The sequence below is a fragment of the Tiliqua scincoides genome, chromosome 4 (assembly GCF_035046505.1).
Source record: "Tiliqua scincoides isolate rTilSci1 chromosome 4, rTilSci1.hap2, whole genome shotgun sequence".
Taxonomy (NCBI): domain Eukaryota; kingdom Metazoa; phylum Chordata; class Lepidosauria; order Squamata; family Scincidae; genus Tiliqua; species Tiliqua scincoides.
In genome coordinates this window covers 23,636,157-23,654,394 of record NC_089824.1, presented here as the reverse complement: position 1 = coordinate 23,654,394, position 18,238 = coordinate 23,636,157, and the positions used below count along the sequence as shown (strand labels likewise).

Sequence of the window (18,238 nt, the reverse complement as noted above, 5' to 3'; positions counted from 1 at the left end):
CGCAAAGCCAACACCATGTTCCCTGGTTTCGTTTGGTGGTTTTCCCTGCCAGAAAAATGAGAAATTTTGCTCCTTGACAGATCCGGAATCTGGCAGCCTTGTCTCTTGAAGGGCGACGATGTCCATCTGCAGTCTGCTCAGCTCCATGTCGATGACAGCTGTTTTGCGTGCATCGTCTATTGCTTGCAGGTCATCAGAGAAGCCAGGTGTCATTGTCCTAACGTTCCAGGTGCCCAGCTTTAGGGCAGGAGTTTTCTGTTTTCTATTGCATGAAATATGTTATTCTGTTTTCTATTGCATATCCCTCTTCTATACAATTGTTAAATGTCTAGCATCCATAAATTTGAAAGTTTGCCCACCCCTGCACTAAAAAAAAAGAGCTAGAAAATTTTATTTATTATTATTAATAATAATTGGGGTCCTGTGCTCTCAAGGCTACTAATGTGTGCGTGTGAGTGTAGATATCAGTTAGGCTCTCCCTAGAAATGAGGTTCAAGGACTGTTCCCCCAAACTTTTATAATCATTCCAAGATACCCAGAAGGCTGAACTGGAGAGCTAGATATGCAGTTAAGAATTTCCAGGCCCGACAAAACCCCCTGAAATAGGATTCACACATGGTTCACACCACACCAATAACTAGACAAAATGCGACATTTTAATTTGGGGGTATGAAAATTACCTCATACCACAGGTTAGCATTCCAGCTAACTATTTTCTTATACAAGTCAGGCATGGGTACTTGCAAAGTTGTTGTTTTTTTTAATGTTTCAAAAACTTTTCGCGACCCACCAAAAATCAGCTCATGACCCATTGATGGGTCCTTTCCCACAGTTTGGAAACACTGACAGACTATAAATATGTAGTCACATTGCTTGTCTATGTGAGTAAACAAACAAAATTAGAACATGTTTCAATTTCTTGACAGATCAACATGTATCAGAAAAGGATTTGAAGGCACATGATGCAGGGTTTTTGTTTCTGAAGATTCAGCTCTGTAAACCACCTGGATTGGCAAACACCCGTGAACCATATATAAGCCACTATCTAAGTGGGATAGAAGGATAATAAATAGTTATACAGGATATAAACATTGGGGAAGGGTCTTTTCTGTTCAGTAGAAAACTTGGAAGAATTTAGTTTTTTCCATTTTATGTTCTGGCATCAAACTGAATTTCAAAGCTGTAGCCATAACGATAAACAGTGCAAGCACCAGGTTGTTGGGACACCGGGTCCCTGCTCACTCTCAATGGTACACTGGGTACTTCTACTGATACTAGGTCTTCAGGGTTTGGCCTGGCCAGTTGAGTCCAGTTTTGCCAATACCTGATGCCATTACTGACTATATTTATACTGGAAATTATTCATATTGATTTTAGTGTTTCTTTCAGATAACTAAGGGCCAGACTACACATTATACAAGATGTCTGTGACTGGATCACCTGATGACTTTTCCCCCAAAACTGATTGCAGGGAACCTGTTTTGGATTTGGACACAGCATGTGGGAGCATACTGCAGTTAATACCTGTTTCAGGGGCAGGGGCAAAGTGTATCAAATAACTGGCATGTAGAGGAAGGATTAAACTCTCTTCACAGCATGGCTCTGATCCAAATCAGTTGGAAAACTAAGTACTCAGCATGGTTTATGCATTAAGAACTGTGCCCCAGCTATCTCTGATTTATTCCCTGTCTGAAATAGCTTTGGAACTGCAGAAACATTGAGAACAGTAGCCATTGGGAGCAATTGGCAAGTACTTGACAATCCTAACCAACTTTCCAGTGCTGGCATAGCTGTACCAGTGGGGCATGCGCTGCATCCTGCAGTTGGGGGGTCAGTCATGGAGGCCTTTTCAAGCTAAGGGAATGTTTGTTCCTTTACCTTGGGGTTGCATTGCCCTTGCCTAATTGCTGGAAAGTTGTTTAGCATTGTGTCCAAGGTTGCTTAGAAACTAATTGGGGAGCTGCACATCTGACCCACTAGAATGTATTGGCAGTGGGCCAGGAGTGTGCCAGAAATTGATGAGGTTACAATGTCTGGAAATGCTCAGTACTCTAACCTGGGACTGTAGCCATTAATAGGCTTGTCCTTCATGAGAGGTACTCCTATCCCCCTTAGTAACTCAGAGGTCCTAGAGAACCAAACCCATGATTTTGAGCATGTTCATTAGCCTGCAGCCACTACATATTTAACTCATAATAATAACTATTTATATACTGCTTTTTAACAAAAAGTTCCCAAAGCGGTTTACAGGGAAAAAAATCAAATAACCAATGGCTCCCTGTCCCAAAAGGGCTCACAATGTAAAAATATGTAAAAGAACACCAGCAGACAGCCACTAGAAAAGACACTGCTGGGGGGAGGTGGCCATCTCACTAATTCATTAAATACCCCCTTCATCTATTCAACATAGTTATATTATGTGAGTGCCTTCTTGTTTGCCTTCTCCCTCATCAGTGGGGAAGGGACCATCAGATCAGACAGGCAAAAACTCACAGAGGGGTTGTCTTAGCCTCCCCAGAGCCATTGCTGTTTGAACCACAATATGCCTTTCCTGTAGGTCTCAGGGTGCTCTCCATGGACGGACCTAGGATGGCACCCCCCTTCCTTCTCTGGATGCCAGCATTGAGGAGTCTCTTCCTTGTGTCAGGATTAGCTGCCTTCTCTCAACCTCCACTATGCTGTCCTCATCCTGGGTTGCTTGAGCTGCTTTTGAAGGCTGTTTGGCTCCACTCACTTTCTGACCCTCTTTAATTCAGCCCTGCTGGATCTTAAAGGGCCCTCACTTGTGTATCTGTCTGCTTCCCCTGGTGACTTCCCTCCCTCCCTCCCTCCCTCTCTCTCTCTAGTGTTTCCCATCCCCCTCACCAATCATAGGGCTGCCCTTTGACTGCTGCATTGTATCTAAAACAGAATTATGTTACAACTCTCTTTTGTTACATGAAACATTGTAGTTGTGTTTTATTTACTGTAGATACTCGCCTATAGTACGTGAACTTTTTGCCAAGTAATCAAGCTTCAATTCTCACTTCGCCTTATCCGGGTCAATCAGAGGGCAAAGCCTTTCAACTCTGAAAAGTTTCTCAAGGGCAGACAGGTGCCAAGTTTCTCAAGCAGCAGGCAGGCACAGCTCCTTAGAAGCAATTTGTTAATCTTTTATTCTCCTTCCTTCTGCTGCAGCCTGGTTCTGCTTTGCAAATGCTTGCAAAGCAGGTCTGTTTTTTGAAACACCAGGATGGGAATCCTCCTTTCCATCTGAAGCAGGCTACAATTCAATGCACCCTTACTTAAGAATAACACCCATGGAAAGCAGTGGGTCTACTTCTGAGTAAAAAGGGTTGCAAATATATGCAGCTGCATCTCTCTGCTGTGAATTGAATTGCACACTCCCAGTTATGTGTGATGGGTTGTATGTTGTATGTAGAGCTTCTGGTTTAACACACCAGATACCTTAAAGGTGGATTTGATTCATGGTTCTCCTGCAGTGGTTCCCTTGCATATGCCTTGGTAGCCCATTTCCGTAAGTTGTACCCTTCATATTAGCAAAATGTTTGTAATTAATAATACAAGCCCTCATCTCCTCTATATGAAAGCCCAGACTTCATGTATTCATCACAGTGTTTTCTCTTTTTATCTGTTTGAAGAACAGAAGTCTCTGCCTTTGCACTGTTTTGTACCAGAAGTGTGCTGAGAAATTCTGGGTGATTGATCACTTTCCATATTATGTTTCAGCTTTTTTACTGTGCTGGTTTTCAATCACTGGTTCATACATGAATTGATGACCAAAAACTAGCTATTGGTGGGGCTTTCAAAGCCAACTAGCTACCTCCCTTCCTGCCTTGCTGGTCCTTGCAAGGCATTCCTGTCTTGCAAGGCATTCTGGAGCATGACCTGCCTTTTTCTACCATTATTCCATTCTTTTTCAAGTACCCCTAAAGGTCCTGTTGAGTGTCCCTGGGAGTACATGAATACCAGGTTGGGAACCACTGTTTTACTGGTATGTTGTTTACAGTGCACCTACTCTGATAGTGTTTACAAAAAGGTAATGAAGACCAGAATTTAAAAAGAATAAAAATGTATCTTATGATCTTTTACTATGTTTTTAATAAATTAGAGACTACAGTTCTTAGGTAACAATTAGTGGTGGGTTATTTTTCAGGATCTGGCCTCGAGTAAAATCAGACAAAACGATAGTCAGACACCCCCCTAAGTTTAACCCCTGACTTATCTGAGGGACATAGAAAATTCCATGATTGTTGGCTCAAAACCTGCTCTCATCTGTGGGATCGACTTTTAGGCAAGTATCTGCAGTGCTTTTAGCCACCTTTCCTCCAAATCTATAATGGGTATTTTTGCTCAAGACCAAAGGCTTGATAGAGTCAGTGGCTGTCTTGGCTACTGTGCCACCCCAGGGCAAACCTGGATGTACTGCCCCCCTTTTAAGGCCTCCAGAGGACCCTAAAACCTCATTTCCAGAAGTGGCCTTTTAAGGCCTTAGAAGGCCTTCTGAGGGTCGGAGAGGCCACGCATGGCTTCCCTAGCCCTCGGAATGCCTCCATATGGGAAGGCAGCGGGCACAGGCAGGTGTGAGGTGGGTGCCTGGGGGGAGCCAGCTGTGTCGTCCGGGAGCACTTGCACCTACTGACACTCCCCCCCCAGGTATGCCAGTGTATAGAGTTTCTAAGAATTTATTCTGGCAGCTTTGCCTTTAGTGGTTAAATGTTACAGACCCACAATTTGTAATATATGAAGCATTGTCTTTTTTTTTTTTAAGCATGTGTGCAACATCTAAGGAAGACTATACCATGTCATTTTTCTGAATACATAGGTCAATTCCTGAAATTTGCTCAACCTCCACCATACTGCCCTCATCCTTGCTGCAATTAGCCAGAGTTCCTTATCAATGTAAGTGTAGATGAAAAAAGTATAGACCCTTCAAAAGTTATGCTAATAGATCTGACTTACACATTAGAAAAGATCATATAAGACAAGTTCTCTGGTGGCACTAATAGAATGAAAGTGAAGAGTTATACATTTGAACACTTCCTCACCTCAGGTTTTTCTCTATCCTTAGAAAACTAGCAAGAAAGAATTTAAGATTGTGCTTTGTTCTCTATGCCTAGAGCTTTTGATATTGGCGAGCATTCAAACACGTATCCCTGACACTCATTCTGCATTAGCACAGTCCAAGAAGACCTATACGAAATGATTTCTCAGAGTATGTAGCTTTACTTTCAGCAGATACACAGTGCAGGTTTGTGTGATATGAAGTGGCACTAACTTTACTATTGGGTCATAGGAACACTCTAAGGCAGTGGTTCTCACACATTTAGCACTGGAACCCACTTTTTAGAATGAGACTCTATCAGGACCCACTGGAAGTGATGTCATTACCGGAAGTGGTATCATCAAGCAGGGCAAATTTTTAACAATTCTAGGCTGCAATTCTACCCACACTTACCCAGGAGTAAGTCCCATTGACTATCATTGTTAGAAGAATTTTCACAGTAGCTTGTTAAAAGTACAGGTCTGTAATATTTCTCCAAATGCAGTCATGTACCCTTCTAGCATCAAGTCTAATATATTTTAAAAAAAATATTGAAATGAATGGGGACCCCCATGAAATTGGCTTGTGACCTACCTAGTGGGTCCTGACCCACAGTTTGAGAAACACTGGATAAATACTATAAAAGTAATTTTTCATCGATTTTCCAGTTAGTTATGAGTCTAAGGGCACATAATTAACTGGAAAATTGATGAAAAATTACTTTTATAGTACTTATCCAGTCAAGGAATCTCAGCCCTACTATTTGCTTTTAGGTTTTTTTTTTCCAAAATATCTCCAGTGTTGATATAGGTTTCTTTCCTGAGAACAGGTACTTTTGTGCTCTCAAAATAGTATAAAATAAGAACATAAGAACATAAGAACAGCCCCACTGGATCAGGCCATAGGCCCATCTAGTCCAGCTTCCTGTATCTCACAGTGGCCCACCAAATGCCCCAGGGAGCACACCAGACAACAAGAGACCTCATCCTGGTGCCCTCCCCTACATCTGGCATTCTGACTTAACCCATTCCTAAAATCAGGAGGTTGCGCATACACATCATGGCTTGTACCCCATGATGGATTTTTCCTCCAGAAACTCGTCCAATCCCCTTTTAAAGGCGTCTAGGCTAGACGCCAGCACCACATCCTGTGGCAAGGAGTTCCACAGACCGACCACGCGCTGAGTAAAGAAATATTTTCTTTTGTCTGTCCTAACCCGCCCAACACTCAATTTTAGTGGATGTCCCCTGGTTCTGGTATTATGTGAGAGTGTAAAGAGCATCTCCCTATCCACTCTGTCCATCCCCTGCATAATTTTGTATGTCTCAATCATGTCCCCCCTCAAGCGTCTCTTTTCTAGGCTGAAGAGGCCCAAACGCCGTAGCCTTTCCTCATAAGGAAGGTGCCCCAGCCCCGTAATCATCTTAGTCGCTCTCTTTTGCACCTTTTCCATTTCCACTATGTCTTTTTTGAGATGCGGCGACCAGAACTGGACACAATACTCCAGGTGTGGCCTTACCATCGATTTGTACAACGGCATTATAATACTAACCGTTTTGTTCTCAATACCCTTCCTAATGATCCCAAGCATAGAATTGGCCTTCTTCACTGCTGCCGCACATTGGGTCGACACTTTCATCGACCTGTCCACCACCACCCCAAGATCTCTCTCCTGATCTGTCACAGACAGCTCAGAACCCATCAGCCTATATGTGAAGTTTTGATTTTTTGCCCCAATGTGCATGACTTTACACTTACTGACATTGAAGCGCATCTGCCATTTTGCTGCCCATTCTGCCAGTCTGGAGAGATCCTTCTGGAGCTCCTCACAATCACTTCTGGTCTTTACCACTCCGAAAAGTTTGGTGTCATCTGCAAACTTAGCCACTTCACTGCTCAACCCTGTCTCCAGGTCATTTATGAAGAGGTTGAAAAGCACCGGTCCCAGGACAGATCCTTGGGGCACACCGCTTTTCACCTCTCTCCATTGTGAAAATTGCCCATTGACACCCACTCTCTGCTTCCTGGCCTCCAACCAGTTCTCAATCCAGGAGAGGACCTGTCCTCTAATTCCCTGACTGTGGAGTTTTTTCAGTAACCTTTGGTGAGGGACCGTGTCAAACGCCTTCTGAAAGTCCAGATATATAATGTCCACGGGTTCTCCCGCATCCACATGCCTGTTGACCTTTTCAAAGAATTCTATAAGGTTTGTGAGGCAAGACTTACCCTTACAGAAGCCATGCTGACTCTCCCTCAGCAAGGCCTGTTCGTCTATGTGTTTTGAGATCCTATCTTTGATGAGGCATTCCACCATCTTACCCGGTATAGATGTTAGGCTGACCGGCCTATAGTTTCCCGGGTCCCCCCTCTTTCCCTTTTTAAAAATAGGCGTGACATTTGCTATCCTCCAATCTTCTGGCACCGTGGCCGTTTTGAGGGACAAGTTGCATACCTTAGTCAAGAGATCTGCAACTTCATTCTTCAATTCCTTAATAACCCTTGGGTGGATGCCATCAGGGCCCGGTGACTTATTGATCTTTAATTTATCAATGAGGTCTGAAACATCTTCTCTTTTAACCTCTATCTGACTTAACTCCTCGGTTAGAAGGGGCCGTTCGGGCAGCGGTATCTGCCCGAGGTCTTCTGCCGTGAAGACAGATGCAAAGAACTCATTTAATTTCTCTGCCATCTCTAAGTCTCCTTTTATCTCCCCTTTCCCTCCCTCACCATCCAGAGGGCCAACCGCTTCTCTGGCGGGTTTCCTGCTTCTAACATATTTGAAGAAGCTTTTATTATTCCCCTTAATGTTGCTGGCCATGCGTTCCTCATAGTCTCGCTTGGCCTCCCATATCACCTTCTTACATTTCTTTTGCCACAGTTTATGTTCCTTTTTATTCTCTTCATTAGGGCAAGACTTCCATTTACGGAAGGAAGCTTCCTTGCCCTTCACAGCCTCTCTAACTTGGCTGGTTAGCCATGCAGGCACTCTCCTGGATTTAGTGGAACCCTTCTTTCTTTGCGGTATACACCTCTGCTGGGCCTCTATTACTGTTGTTTTAAGCAGCCTCCATGCACTCTGGAGAGACTGGACTCTTTTTACCCTCCCTTTCAGCCTCCTTCTAACCAGCCTCCTCATTTGAGGGAAGTCCGCCCGTCGGAAGTCAAGGGTTTTTGTTAGAGATTTGCCTGGTATTCCTCCCCCAACGTGCACGTCAAAACGGATCGCAGCATGATCACTGTTCCCCAATGGCTCAGTAACGTTTACATCTCTAACCAGGTCCTGCGTACCGCACAAAATTAAATCCAGAGTCACCTGTCCTCTGGTGGGCTCCGTGACTAGCTGATCTAAGCCACAGTCATTTAGCACGTCAAGAAATCCGGTTTCCTTATCGTGACCAGAACACAAATTGACCCAGTCAATATGAGGATAATTGAAGTCCCCCATGATTACAACCCTGTCCTTCCTTGTCACCTCCCTGATCTGTTTCCTCATTTCAAGGTCCCCATCAGATTTCTGGTCTGGAGGACGATAGCACACCCCCAGTATTACATCGCTGCTCAAGCCTGGTAATTTAACCCACAGAGATTCTACGGTGGAGTCGGACCCACCTTCAATCTCTACTTTGCTGGATTCTATCCCTTCCTTAACATAAAGGGCCACCCCACCTCCAACACGCCCCTGCCTGTCCCTCCTGTAGAGTTTTTATAATAGCCCTAGGTTTTTAAAATAGCCCTAGGTTTTTAAACATCTTGATTCATTTTTTTTTATTTCTATCTCTGCTTTTTTGTTTCTCTCTTCGTCCTTAATGAAAATGTGTGGCAACAGTACTAAATTTTGTTTGACCCAATTCAGAAAAGGAAATCCACTATTGACCAAATCCAGAAAGGAAAGCAGCCACACAGGCAATGTGGATGCAGATTTTTTGACAGTTCCATCTACATTCATGGGACAGTAGTTGTTCATGGCTAGGGAATGGCCTTTTCAAGATGTAAAAAAAACCTGGCTTAACAGCCCAATCCTGTCCACACTTTCCTGGGAGTAAGCCCCACTGACTATAATGGAACTTACTTCTGAGTAGGCATAGGATTGGGCTGTTAGTCACTACAGTTTTATCACAGATTTACAGCAATCTACATGAGAAAGCATGAAGTCCTAAAAACAAATGTAATTATGTGAACAATTAATAAGATAAAGTAAAGCTCCTATGAGCTGATTAGGAGACAAAGGGAAAGTTTTATATAATTTGCAATTATTTCCATGTAGTTTGTTGTTTAAAAAATTGGGATATTGATTTACATTGAAAGAAAGATGTTTCAAAATATGCTTAGGAAGATTGATGGCCCAATCCTATACAATGTGCGCTGGCTCATAAATGTGCGCACACTGTCATAAATGTGCCATAAGGCACATTTGCAGGGGTTATAGGAGCCTAGCGCCGGATCAGACTCAGTGCGAGCCCATGCTGGGTCGGCATCTGTAAGAGGATGATAGAATGTCAGGCACTGGAGAGGTAAGTGGTGGCATGGGGGGAGGCATTCTGGGGTGGGGGAATGTCTAGCAGAGGAGGGAGGGGCAGAACCGGTGGAGCTCATGTCCCCGTCCCCCAAAGAGGCATCAGTAGTCGCCAGTGGTTGCCCTAAGGATGCCACAGATTGGGCTACTCAGGATGGTCAGGTTTGCTCTGTAATTCTGCTGGAAAGTGTTTCCGTGTAAATTGCTAAGCTTAGATTTAAAAGCTCTAGTTTCTGTATATTTCCCGTGCTAACTGAACTCAAGGCACTTCTTAAGTGATGGTTCTCTTGTGTTTAGCAGGGGGAGAACAATGCTATTCATCCCAATATCGCATCTTTTCCAGTAGCTGTTTGCAGGTTTTGCCTTTGCCTTTTTGTTTAGATTGTGAACCACTTTGTGACACTGACCAAATTAATTTCCTACATAAACTACTTTGTGAACTTTTTGTTCAACAGTGGTATTGAAAAGATAAATATTAATATTTGCTTATTCAGTAGCTCTCAGGAGTGTATTTTGCATGTGCATAGGGGGCTCCAGACGGAAGGAGAATCAGCAAAAATTTCCCCTTCTTCTGCATATAAACAGAGTTTCCTCTGTTTCAGGAGAAACACTGTACAACTCTTTGTGTTCTGAAAAGGCTTTATTGCATATTTGCACTCTTTTGATAGGCTGGCATTCTTTTTTAAACAAAACAAACAATTCACAAGAGCTCTGCAAATGTATTCAAAACATCCATGACACATGTTCTCATGGAGCATTGGAACTCTCTGTGGCCTTCTTCTCTGTCAAACTTTGTAACTTGGTCTTTTATGTTGGGATTGGGTAATGGTTAGGGGGAATTTCAGTAGCAAATACCTTTTTTCACCAATAGAGCCCACAGCAACTGCCAGACTGTGTACGTCAACAGTGGGTTTGTGCTGGGAGGTAATGGGAGGACTGGGGACATAACTGAATGGGGAGGGGAGGGTATGGGAGGGAGGGATCTGGGAGCATGAAGCTCCCCACCCCTTCCCCCTTCTCAGACATACACCATTAAAAGTGGTTGTGTATGTCTGAGGAGACCCATTGGCGGTTCTAGGGCTTACTTGGAGGCGAGTATATTTTATATTTACCTTCCATTTGTCCTCAGGTTGCCCACCACCACCACCACCACTGGATACAGCATGTGCCATTTTGGTGTGTCTGCATCGGCGCAGTTGGCAGGGGATTGTGTTGGCACAAAGGTGCCTTGCTATACTGTGTGGTTCCATGAAGAACAATGAAAGTTTATTCTACAGTAAATGTGCTAGTGTTTCAGGAGCTGTAAAATTCTTTGTTTCTTTCGCAATAAGATGAATAAATCTATCAGTTTTAGAAAATATTTAAGAGCAACCCTGGAAGCAAGACTGGATCATTCAGGTTTTTTCTGCTAATACTACATGACTACATAGTGTGCAGATTGCACTAAAAATACATATGCGTACATTTTCATTTATCTGCCTTCTTTAGAAAGAAAGCATAATCTAACTATGTCTGACACCTACTGTGCTTTTTTTTGTGTAGACAGTGTTAATGATTCTAGAAGTGCAGATATGCCCTGGGGTTTCTTCCACTATGCCTATAATCAGGACCCAGAAATACTAGCAATTATGTGAATGCATTTATGACAACAGAGCACTAGCATTGGTTGACAAGCTAAAGTTTAAAAAAAATTGAAATTTTATGTATGCATATTTTATTTTTTAAGTCCATTATTTCTGTTATTTTCATCTTTCTCTTTTTTTCCCCATTTTCTCATTACCCTCCCTCTGTTTTTTACACATTGCAGTGCCAGAGAATGGGGATGAAGGTAGGGAAGTTTACTGAATCTTTTGTTATTTCTGCTGTAGATGTTGCAGGCTGTGGTGCGTGCATTCAGTATATACCTTGACCTAGAAATACTGTATAGAAAGAACTGCTTTAAGTATACTTGTTTGCAGCCATGAGCTCCTACACACCCTTGGAACTTTCTGAGCAACTGTTGGTTGCAAGGCCGACCTGCCCCTACCACCTGAAACCATAATCAACTCATCAGATCTGGGATGCAGGGAACCTCCTGCTCTCAACCAAAGGTGCACAGGCATTATTTCAGAGTCCTAAGTAACCTGAGCAGCTGTAGTGGAAGTCACCCTGTTCTCTTGCACCAAGCTTTGCCCACTCCAAGACCACTGATTGCTAATTCTTATCTTCATACCATCAGAACTGTGCTCTATCCTTAGGCGAAGTTGACACTGGTATCCCTTAACCATAACATATGAATACAGTTAGAATACATTAAATTCAGTCAAACCATATGATTTTTCTTATCATATGCTGACTTGGGGCCCAATCCTGAAACCTCAGCACTCTCCCTCCGCTGGCACCAAGTGTCACAAATGTGCTGTAAGGCCTACCTGTGACACTCAGCACTGGGTCAGCGCTGGCGCCAGCTCAGCACCAGTCTGCGCTCAGTCAATGCCAGCCAGAGGGGTGCTGCACACCGCCCAGAGCAAAGGACAAGCTCCGAGCAGTGGAGAGGTATGTTGGGATGCGGGGGAAGCATTCCGTTGTGGGGGGGCAGGGAGGGTGGAATGGAGGCAAGAGGGGGGTGGAATCTGCAGAGCTGTGCTTTGCCAAATCCAGAACTCAGCGGGCATCCTGGCCTGTCATGAGGTCTTTCAACTCTGTGCCAGCTAAATAGGTGGCACAGATTTGAGTAGCTCATTGCAGGATCTGCTTCCTTACCTAGGAGGAAGGGGACAAACATCCCCTTCTCCTGAGGAGCCACTGCTGGCTGCTCAGCATGCTCAGGATGCAACAGCTGCCATTTTGGCAGCCAATGCATTAAAGTTAACATTATTAACAAGGGCCGAATGTGTGTCATCATGATCCTTGAGATTAGTAGACTGCATTGATTATGCAATCAGCGATTGCACTGAATTAAAACAAGGGCACATTTGTCACTTTTTGTGGATGCCTTTAACAATGGAACGCACTTCCTCAAAATGTTGATCAGAGTCCGGCCCTGAGTATTTTCCAGAAGTATTTTAAGGCCTCTTTGTTGAGACTGGCTTTGAATAGCCGGTTAAGCAAGTTAAGGGAATTTTAAACAGATTTTAATTTTTCTGTTTGGCATTTTATTCTGTTGGGGTTTTGAATTTTTGATTACTGTCCCTGCACCCAAGAGATGGGATATAATTAGTTAATTAATTAACAAGATTCATTAAATTAACACTTACAAGGAGGTTCTTATATAGAACATTTAGTAAAAAGATGCAGATTTTTAAAAACCTTTGCAATTACTGTACAAATATAATTTTAATATAATCAAAACTGGATCCATACTGTGAACCTAGATCACAGAGTTGTTTTTGACCAAAACATAGGAGACTTGAACAAAACCCTGTCCAAAAACCTTGAAAGGCAATCAGAAGCAGAATATTAATATTGCTTGGCAGTGGAACAAAGATCAACTTTATTTTGCCTTTTCAGCAAACACACACAGTGGCATTTGACATTTGTAAATTTAGCTGAATGGGACTACTAATTAGGGAAAAGACCTTTTAAAGACTTATACTATGACTGGACATAACCTTATTGGCTCTGAAATTAAAGTATCATGCCATTATTTTTTACTTTGCTATGTTTTAATTATAGAGTCTGAACCAATAATTATGTGTCTTGAAAAGGTATGGAAGTAGCATTTATTCCTTTCAGGGTAGTCATTTGTTTTAACATCTAATGGCACTGCCTTAAGCAAGCCTGGCCTGACTGCTTAGCTAATTGAAGCAATCAGCATTTCTTGGAGGGTCCACATAGCAGTATTCTGGTGTGTACCAGTGTCCTTTGCAGTGTCACTGAAGATGCTTCACCAAAGACTGAATTTAGCATTTGTGCAATGTCACAATCTGTGGCTTATACTGACATTTTAACTGTTATAGGTAGTTCGTACATAGTTTTGGGGTTTCAGTGCTTCTTTCAGATGTCTCCAGCATTAGAATCGCCTTATTTATTAAATAGATGTTACCTAGTGGAAATCAACAGGATTGTTTATATCCTCAAAATTGGAATCACGTTTAGTCTTCCACCTGCCACTTGATAGATACTGAATGGTATGTACAAATACAAGAACTTCTCATTATCTTGGGACCAAAAAATTACCCTAAAATGCCTCACAGGCAGAGATTTAAATTCTCTGTCTTGTGGCCTCTAAATAGTCTTGATTGTCAGCTCAGATAATGGTAAATAATTGTGAGACAACTAATGAGATGGAATGAAAACTTTCATAATTGTAAGTCAGATACTAAAATTTGAGATTTGGCTTTCCTCCTTTTATAAGGAGTTCCATCGTGAAATGTTTTCCTGCATCTAGAAACACACTCTGCAATGAAAGTTTGCAGTGGTACATTTCAGCAGCTGCAGTTTTCCAATAATAGAACAGCTGGCTGCATTAAGAGAAACTGCTTTGGGGTAAGAGGTACAGCTGACATCTGTCCTACTACCATCACCACATTGTCTTATTTTTTTTTTTTTAAAAAAACACTAATTACAAATATATAAAATGTATTAAATCTGTTGTGGAAAACAGAAAAGCACCATTATTTGAGAGCCATTATTTCAAGTTGTTAAAAAAATTCACCTTTAACATTGCAAGCAAGAGCAGCACCTTGAGACAAATATGTCTACAACTGAGCTGCTGGAGTTAGTACTGCTTCTCTAGCAAAGATAAGAGGTTAAAGTTCTTGGTTTAAGTTGCTTGAAGAATACTTCTGTGTCCCCATAGAACTTCCTTTCCAGGGGAGAAGGCACTGAATGATTTAATAGAGTGTTTCTCAACCAGTGGTACTTGAGTGGTGTCAGGTGGTACTCACAGGACCCCTGTACACCTGCTTCTTGGCAGTGAACCCAGGAATGTGAGGCAAGAAACAGTGGTAAGAGGCTTGGCTTGGTGGGCAGAGCTCCAATGCATACTTTTCCACGCTTGAAAAGGCGAGAAACGAAGGGTTATTTTTGTACTTACCAGGGGCAGCACAGGCCTCCTAGTCGGTGCAGGGAACCAGTGGACAGTTCTAGATGACTCCCCAGTCCTCAGAATATATATAAATAGCTATTGCAGCCCACTGCTAGTTTCATAATAGCAAGCTGGAAGTGGGTGCTGCCCCTGGTAAGTCAAACCCCCTTTTCATCCCTGGCATCAGTATGATCCTTGAGATTGCATCAAGGATCTTTCACTCCTCCCTTGCAAAGACTTGCAGCAGTTTCCAAACTCCCAGAGAGTTTGGGAACCGCTGCTCTATGGTAAGCAAATATTATTCTCCCCATATTGCAGATGGGAAACTGAAGCTAAGAGGAAGTGTTTTGCCCAACAGCCACCTAGTAGCTCATAGCTGTCTCCTCAAGACTGCGAAAAGTACTCTCTCTTCTTAAAGAGATATCAATGTAGTTGTTCTCTCCCTCTCATTGACGTCCATTCTGATATTGTTTATACATTTTCCAAAGGTGACTGGAATGTTGTTCTGTTCTTGAGAGGTGTTACAAAAAATACCATAGATATGGTAGGGAAGCGTAATGGGTAAAGGTGTTTGAAGATGGTGTTATTTATTTTACTCAAAAGTAAGCCCCCTGAGTTCAGTTAAGCAGAGATGTTCTTAAATGTTTTTAGTTTTTTCAATGATTTATTTTTTTTCCCAAGGAAAAAGTGCAGAAAGCAGTGTTATGTTTTTATTCCAAGGGTGCATTTTTATAAATTACAATAGCTCAATAGCTTTAAAAAGTACATGTTAGGTTATATAGGTGGTATAGTGCCAGGAGATGCAGCCGCTGTCAGTTAGGTGTTAGAATTTTTTTTTTTTTTTGCAGATTTTGGTTTTTTGTTGTTTTACAGAAATGAGAAGTGCAGAAAGCGGAGTTATGTGTTTTTATTTCATTATCACATACACCAAAAAATCACATATCTATCAGTAAGGCTGTAATCCTGTCTTACTCAATGGAAACAAACACCTCTAGATAGCATCCCCTTCCCCTTGCCTAAACTGCTGGTTTACACCAACAAATTCTTGCATGATGGTTGCAACTAACTTCTGACACCTTAGTGAGGGCCCAATATTATCCAACTTTCCAGCACTGGTGCAGCAGCAATGCACCCCCAAGGTAAGAGAGCAAATGTTCCCATATGTTGAAGAGGCCTCTGAGACTGCTTCCCCTCCACAAGATACAGCACACACCCCATTGGCACAACTACACCGGCACTGGAAAATTGGATGGGATTGGGCCCAAAGTGAAATGGTAATACTTTACTTACCTTAATAAATTAGCTATTAATGGATGATTTTCTCTTAGCTCCTGTATACTCTGGTCTGATTTTTCACCAAATATGACAGTGATGATTTTAAGTACAGGAAAAGATAGTTTTTATTGTTAGTTTTACTCTTATGAATATTATCTTAATTTTGCTTTAAGGCTACTGTGTATGCCACTAAAGGCCAATATAGCAGAGCCATTCAGCAGCTAATCCAACTACTTTTAAGCATTGTTTGCAATATGCTAAACTATGCTAAATGACAAGTATAGCTATTAGTTGAACGGCTCCATAGAACGATGTACATAATTTTTGACCCCAAAAAGTCACCCTGAGGTAATATGACCACATCAGAAGTAAACTCACAAGACAGCTTCAGCACATGAAAATGAGAAGGGAAACCTTAGGACCACACTTAGCACCTACATGATTAGAGTTAAAATACTGACAGGCATAATGCTTTGTTGTTTGCTTGTTTATTTGTTTTACCTTTGTGGTTGTCTTATTCATCAGAGACAAAAATGATGTCATTTTTATGCTGAACTATATACGTAAGTCTTCAGTTTCTCATGGCTAAAAAAAATGCTTGTATTGATTTCATTTTAAAAACAGAATTGCAAATTAACTGATGATTTTGTTTTGCATTTAACAGGTGCTATGGATGTCGAAGAGAGAAATCGCCAAATGAAAATGAGCAAGTACAAACAGGTAGCAGGATCAGATTCCAGGCTGGAGCAAGATTATCATTCTAAGGCAAGGGCATTTTGTTCTGAAAAACAACAAAGTGTATTACTGTCTAACTTGATCAGGCAGGGGGATACTATACTAGTAATCATTGTATGGATAGCATTAATGGATTAACAATTCAGTACTATGCAGGTTTAAACAGAAGTAAATTCCATTATGATCAGTGGGGTTTATTCCTGCAAGTGTGCATAGGATTGCATGTAAGAGTCTAATACTTAATATCAGTGGTTCCCAAACTTCTTAGGCCCTAGAGGCTGCTGCCTGAACGCCAAGGGTTGTGGCTATAATGGTGATTGGCAGCAGTGCTCCCTTCCAAGTAGCAGCCTGTTTAACCCTTCATACACATAACCTAATCTGCCCTGTCAGTTTTGTGACCCAACAAAAATTGGGTCATGAGCCACTGGGGCATCCCGGAACCACTGCTTTGTATGTACACTTGTAAGTATCCCTGGATTCGATGGTCTGGATCTAGATTTGCATAATATTGCTTCCACTGACACAAGATGCTTTTTCACATTTCAACTTCCTTCTTTCTGGCAGCAGTTCTCCTTGTGTTTCCTAAAAAGCCAAAATGAAGTTTGTGGGTCCTCAAAAGTGGTATCCCATGAGGTGTGAAGGGCTACTGCCAGACAGAGAAAATGCAAATATAAGAGCAGTTTTTATTTGTACAAAGAGTTGGTGGTGGATCTAAAGCCAATCATACTTGTTCCTTTATAAATGAGCATAGGGTTGCAGCTACAAGATTCTGAACGTGTCTTCAAACTATAATTGAAAATTGTTCCAAGCACTCATGGCTATAAGTAAGATGTGATAGGAAAGAAAAGAACAGGAATATAAAGTGGTTGCCTGCTTTGAAAAATAATAACCAATTAATTCTGTAGGAGACTGGACCAATAATAGGAGATGAGCTTAGTAAACAGAAAAGAGAGGAATTGATTTAACTCTTGCTTGGAATTAATATTTGAAAACAAATCCACATAATCCTATGAATTAGTACCTCATTCTTATGGTATATGTCTAGAAGTATAATAAATCCTCCAATAAATCCTTATTTTCCTAGAGTTTTGCCATCTGAGGCTTTAGTTGCTAACAATGTGAGCACAAACTGGGAACCTTGACTTCAGATACTATGACAACTATGGATTTACTTTGTAAATTACTTTGTAATTTCTTTTTCCAAATTTTTCACATGCTAACTAGAATAACACAAATTTGGCCCATTGTCATTGAGGTGAAAAATCAAAAGAGGATAAGGATGCTTTTGACAGTAATAGTTGCTTGTCTTAAATTAATAAAAATTAGGCTATGTTATACAATGTCACTTTTTAAAAAATTTATCTCATGTGATACAAAAATCATCAACAACTCAGAGCTAGTAATACATGAAGGTTTTTGCTTAATATTCTCTTATTTAATATAACTTGATTACTATTGGTGGTTAGATAAATTAAGAAACTTAGTGGCTGTAATCTATAAAATACTGTTAAGAAACGAAGATTCATTGCTGTCAACTGTGATTGCTGAAAGGATTGAGCAAAGCACCTTGAAATTAAGACTTGAAACTTAATTCTACAAATTAACCTCGGTACTAATTTGGTGGTGAATTCATGTCTTCTTTGTAAGATCATAATTCTAAAAT

General features: G+C 41.6%; 1 protein-coding gene across 28 annotated transcripts in view; it reads left to right on the top strand.

Annotated features, from left to right (window-relative positions):
- The window catches only part of RIMS2 (regulating synaptic membrane exocytosis 2), a 513,992-nt gene that overhangs the window by 397,060 nt on the left and 98,694 nt on the right, over positions 1 to 18,238 (top strand). For 10 of the 28 annotated variants that reach the window (XM_066624817.1, XM_066624816.1, XM_066624819.1 and 7 more), the window contains one exon: positions 16,505 to 16,605. The exons of 16 other annotated variants lie outside the window; for them this stretch is intronic. In XM_066624817.1, coding sequence (XP_066480914.1) covers positions 16,505 to 16,605 — 101 coding nt within the window. Of the gene's footprint in view, positions 1 to 11,364; positions 11,386 to 16,504; positions 16,606 to 18,238 lie in introns of all 28 variants that reach the window. 2 more of the 28 variants (XM_066624814.1, XM_066624811.1) reach the window with 1 other exon arrangement.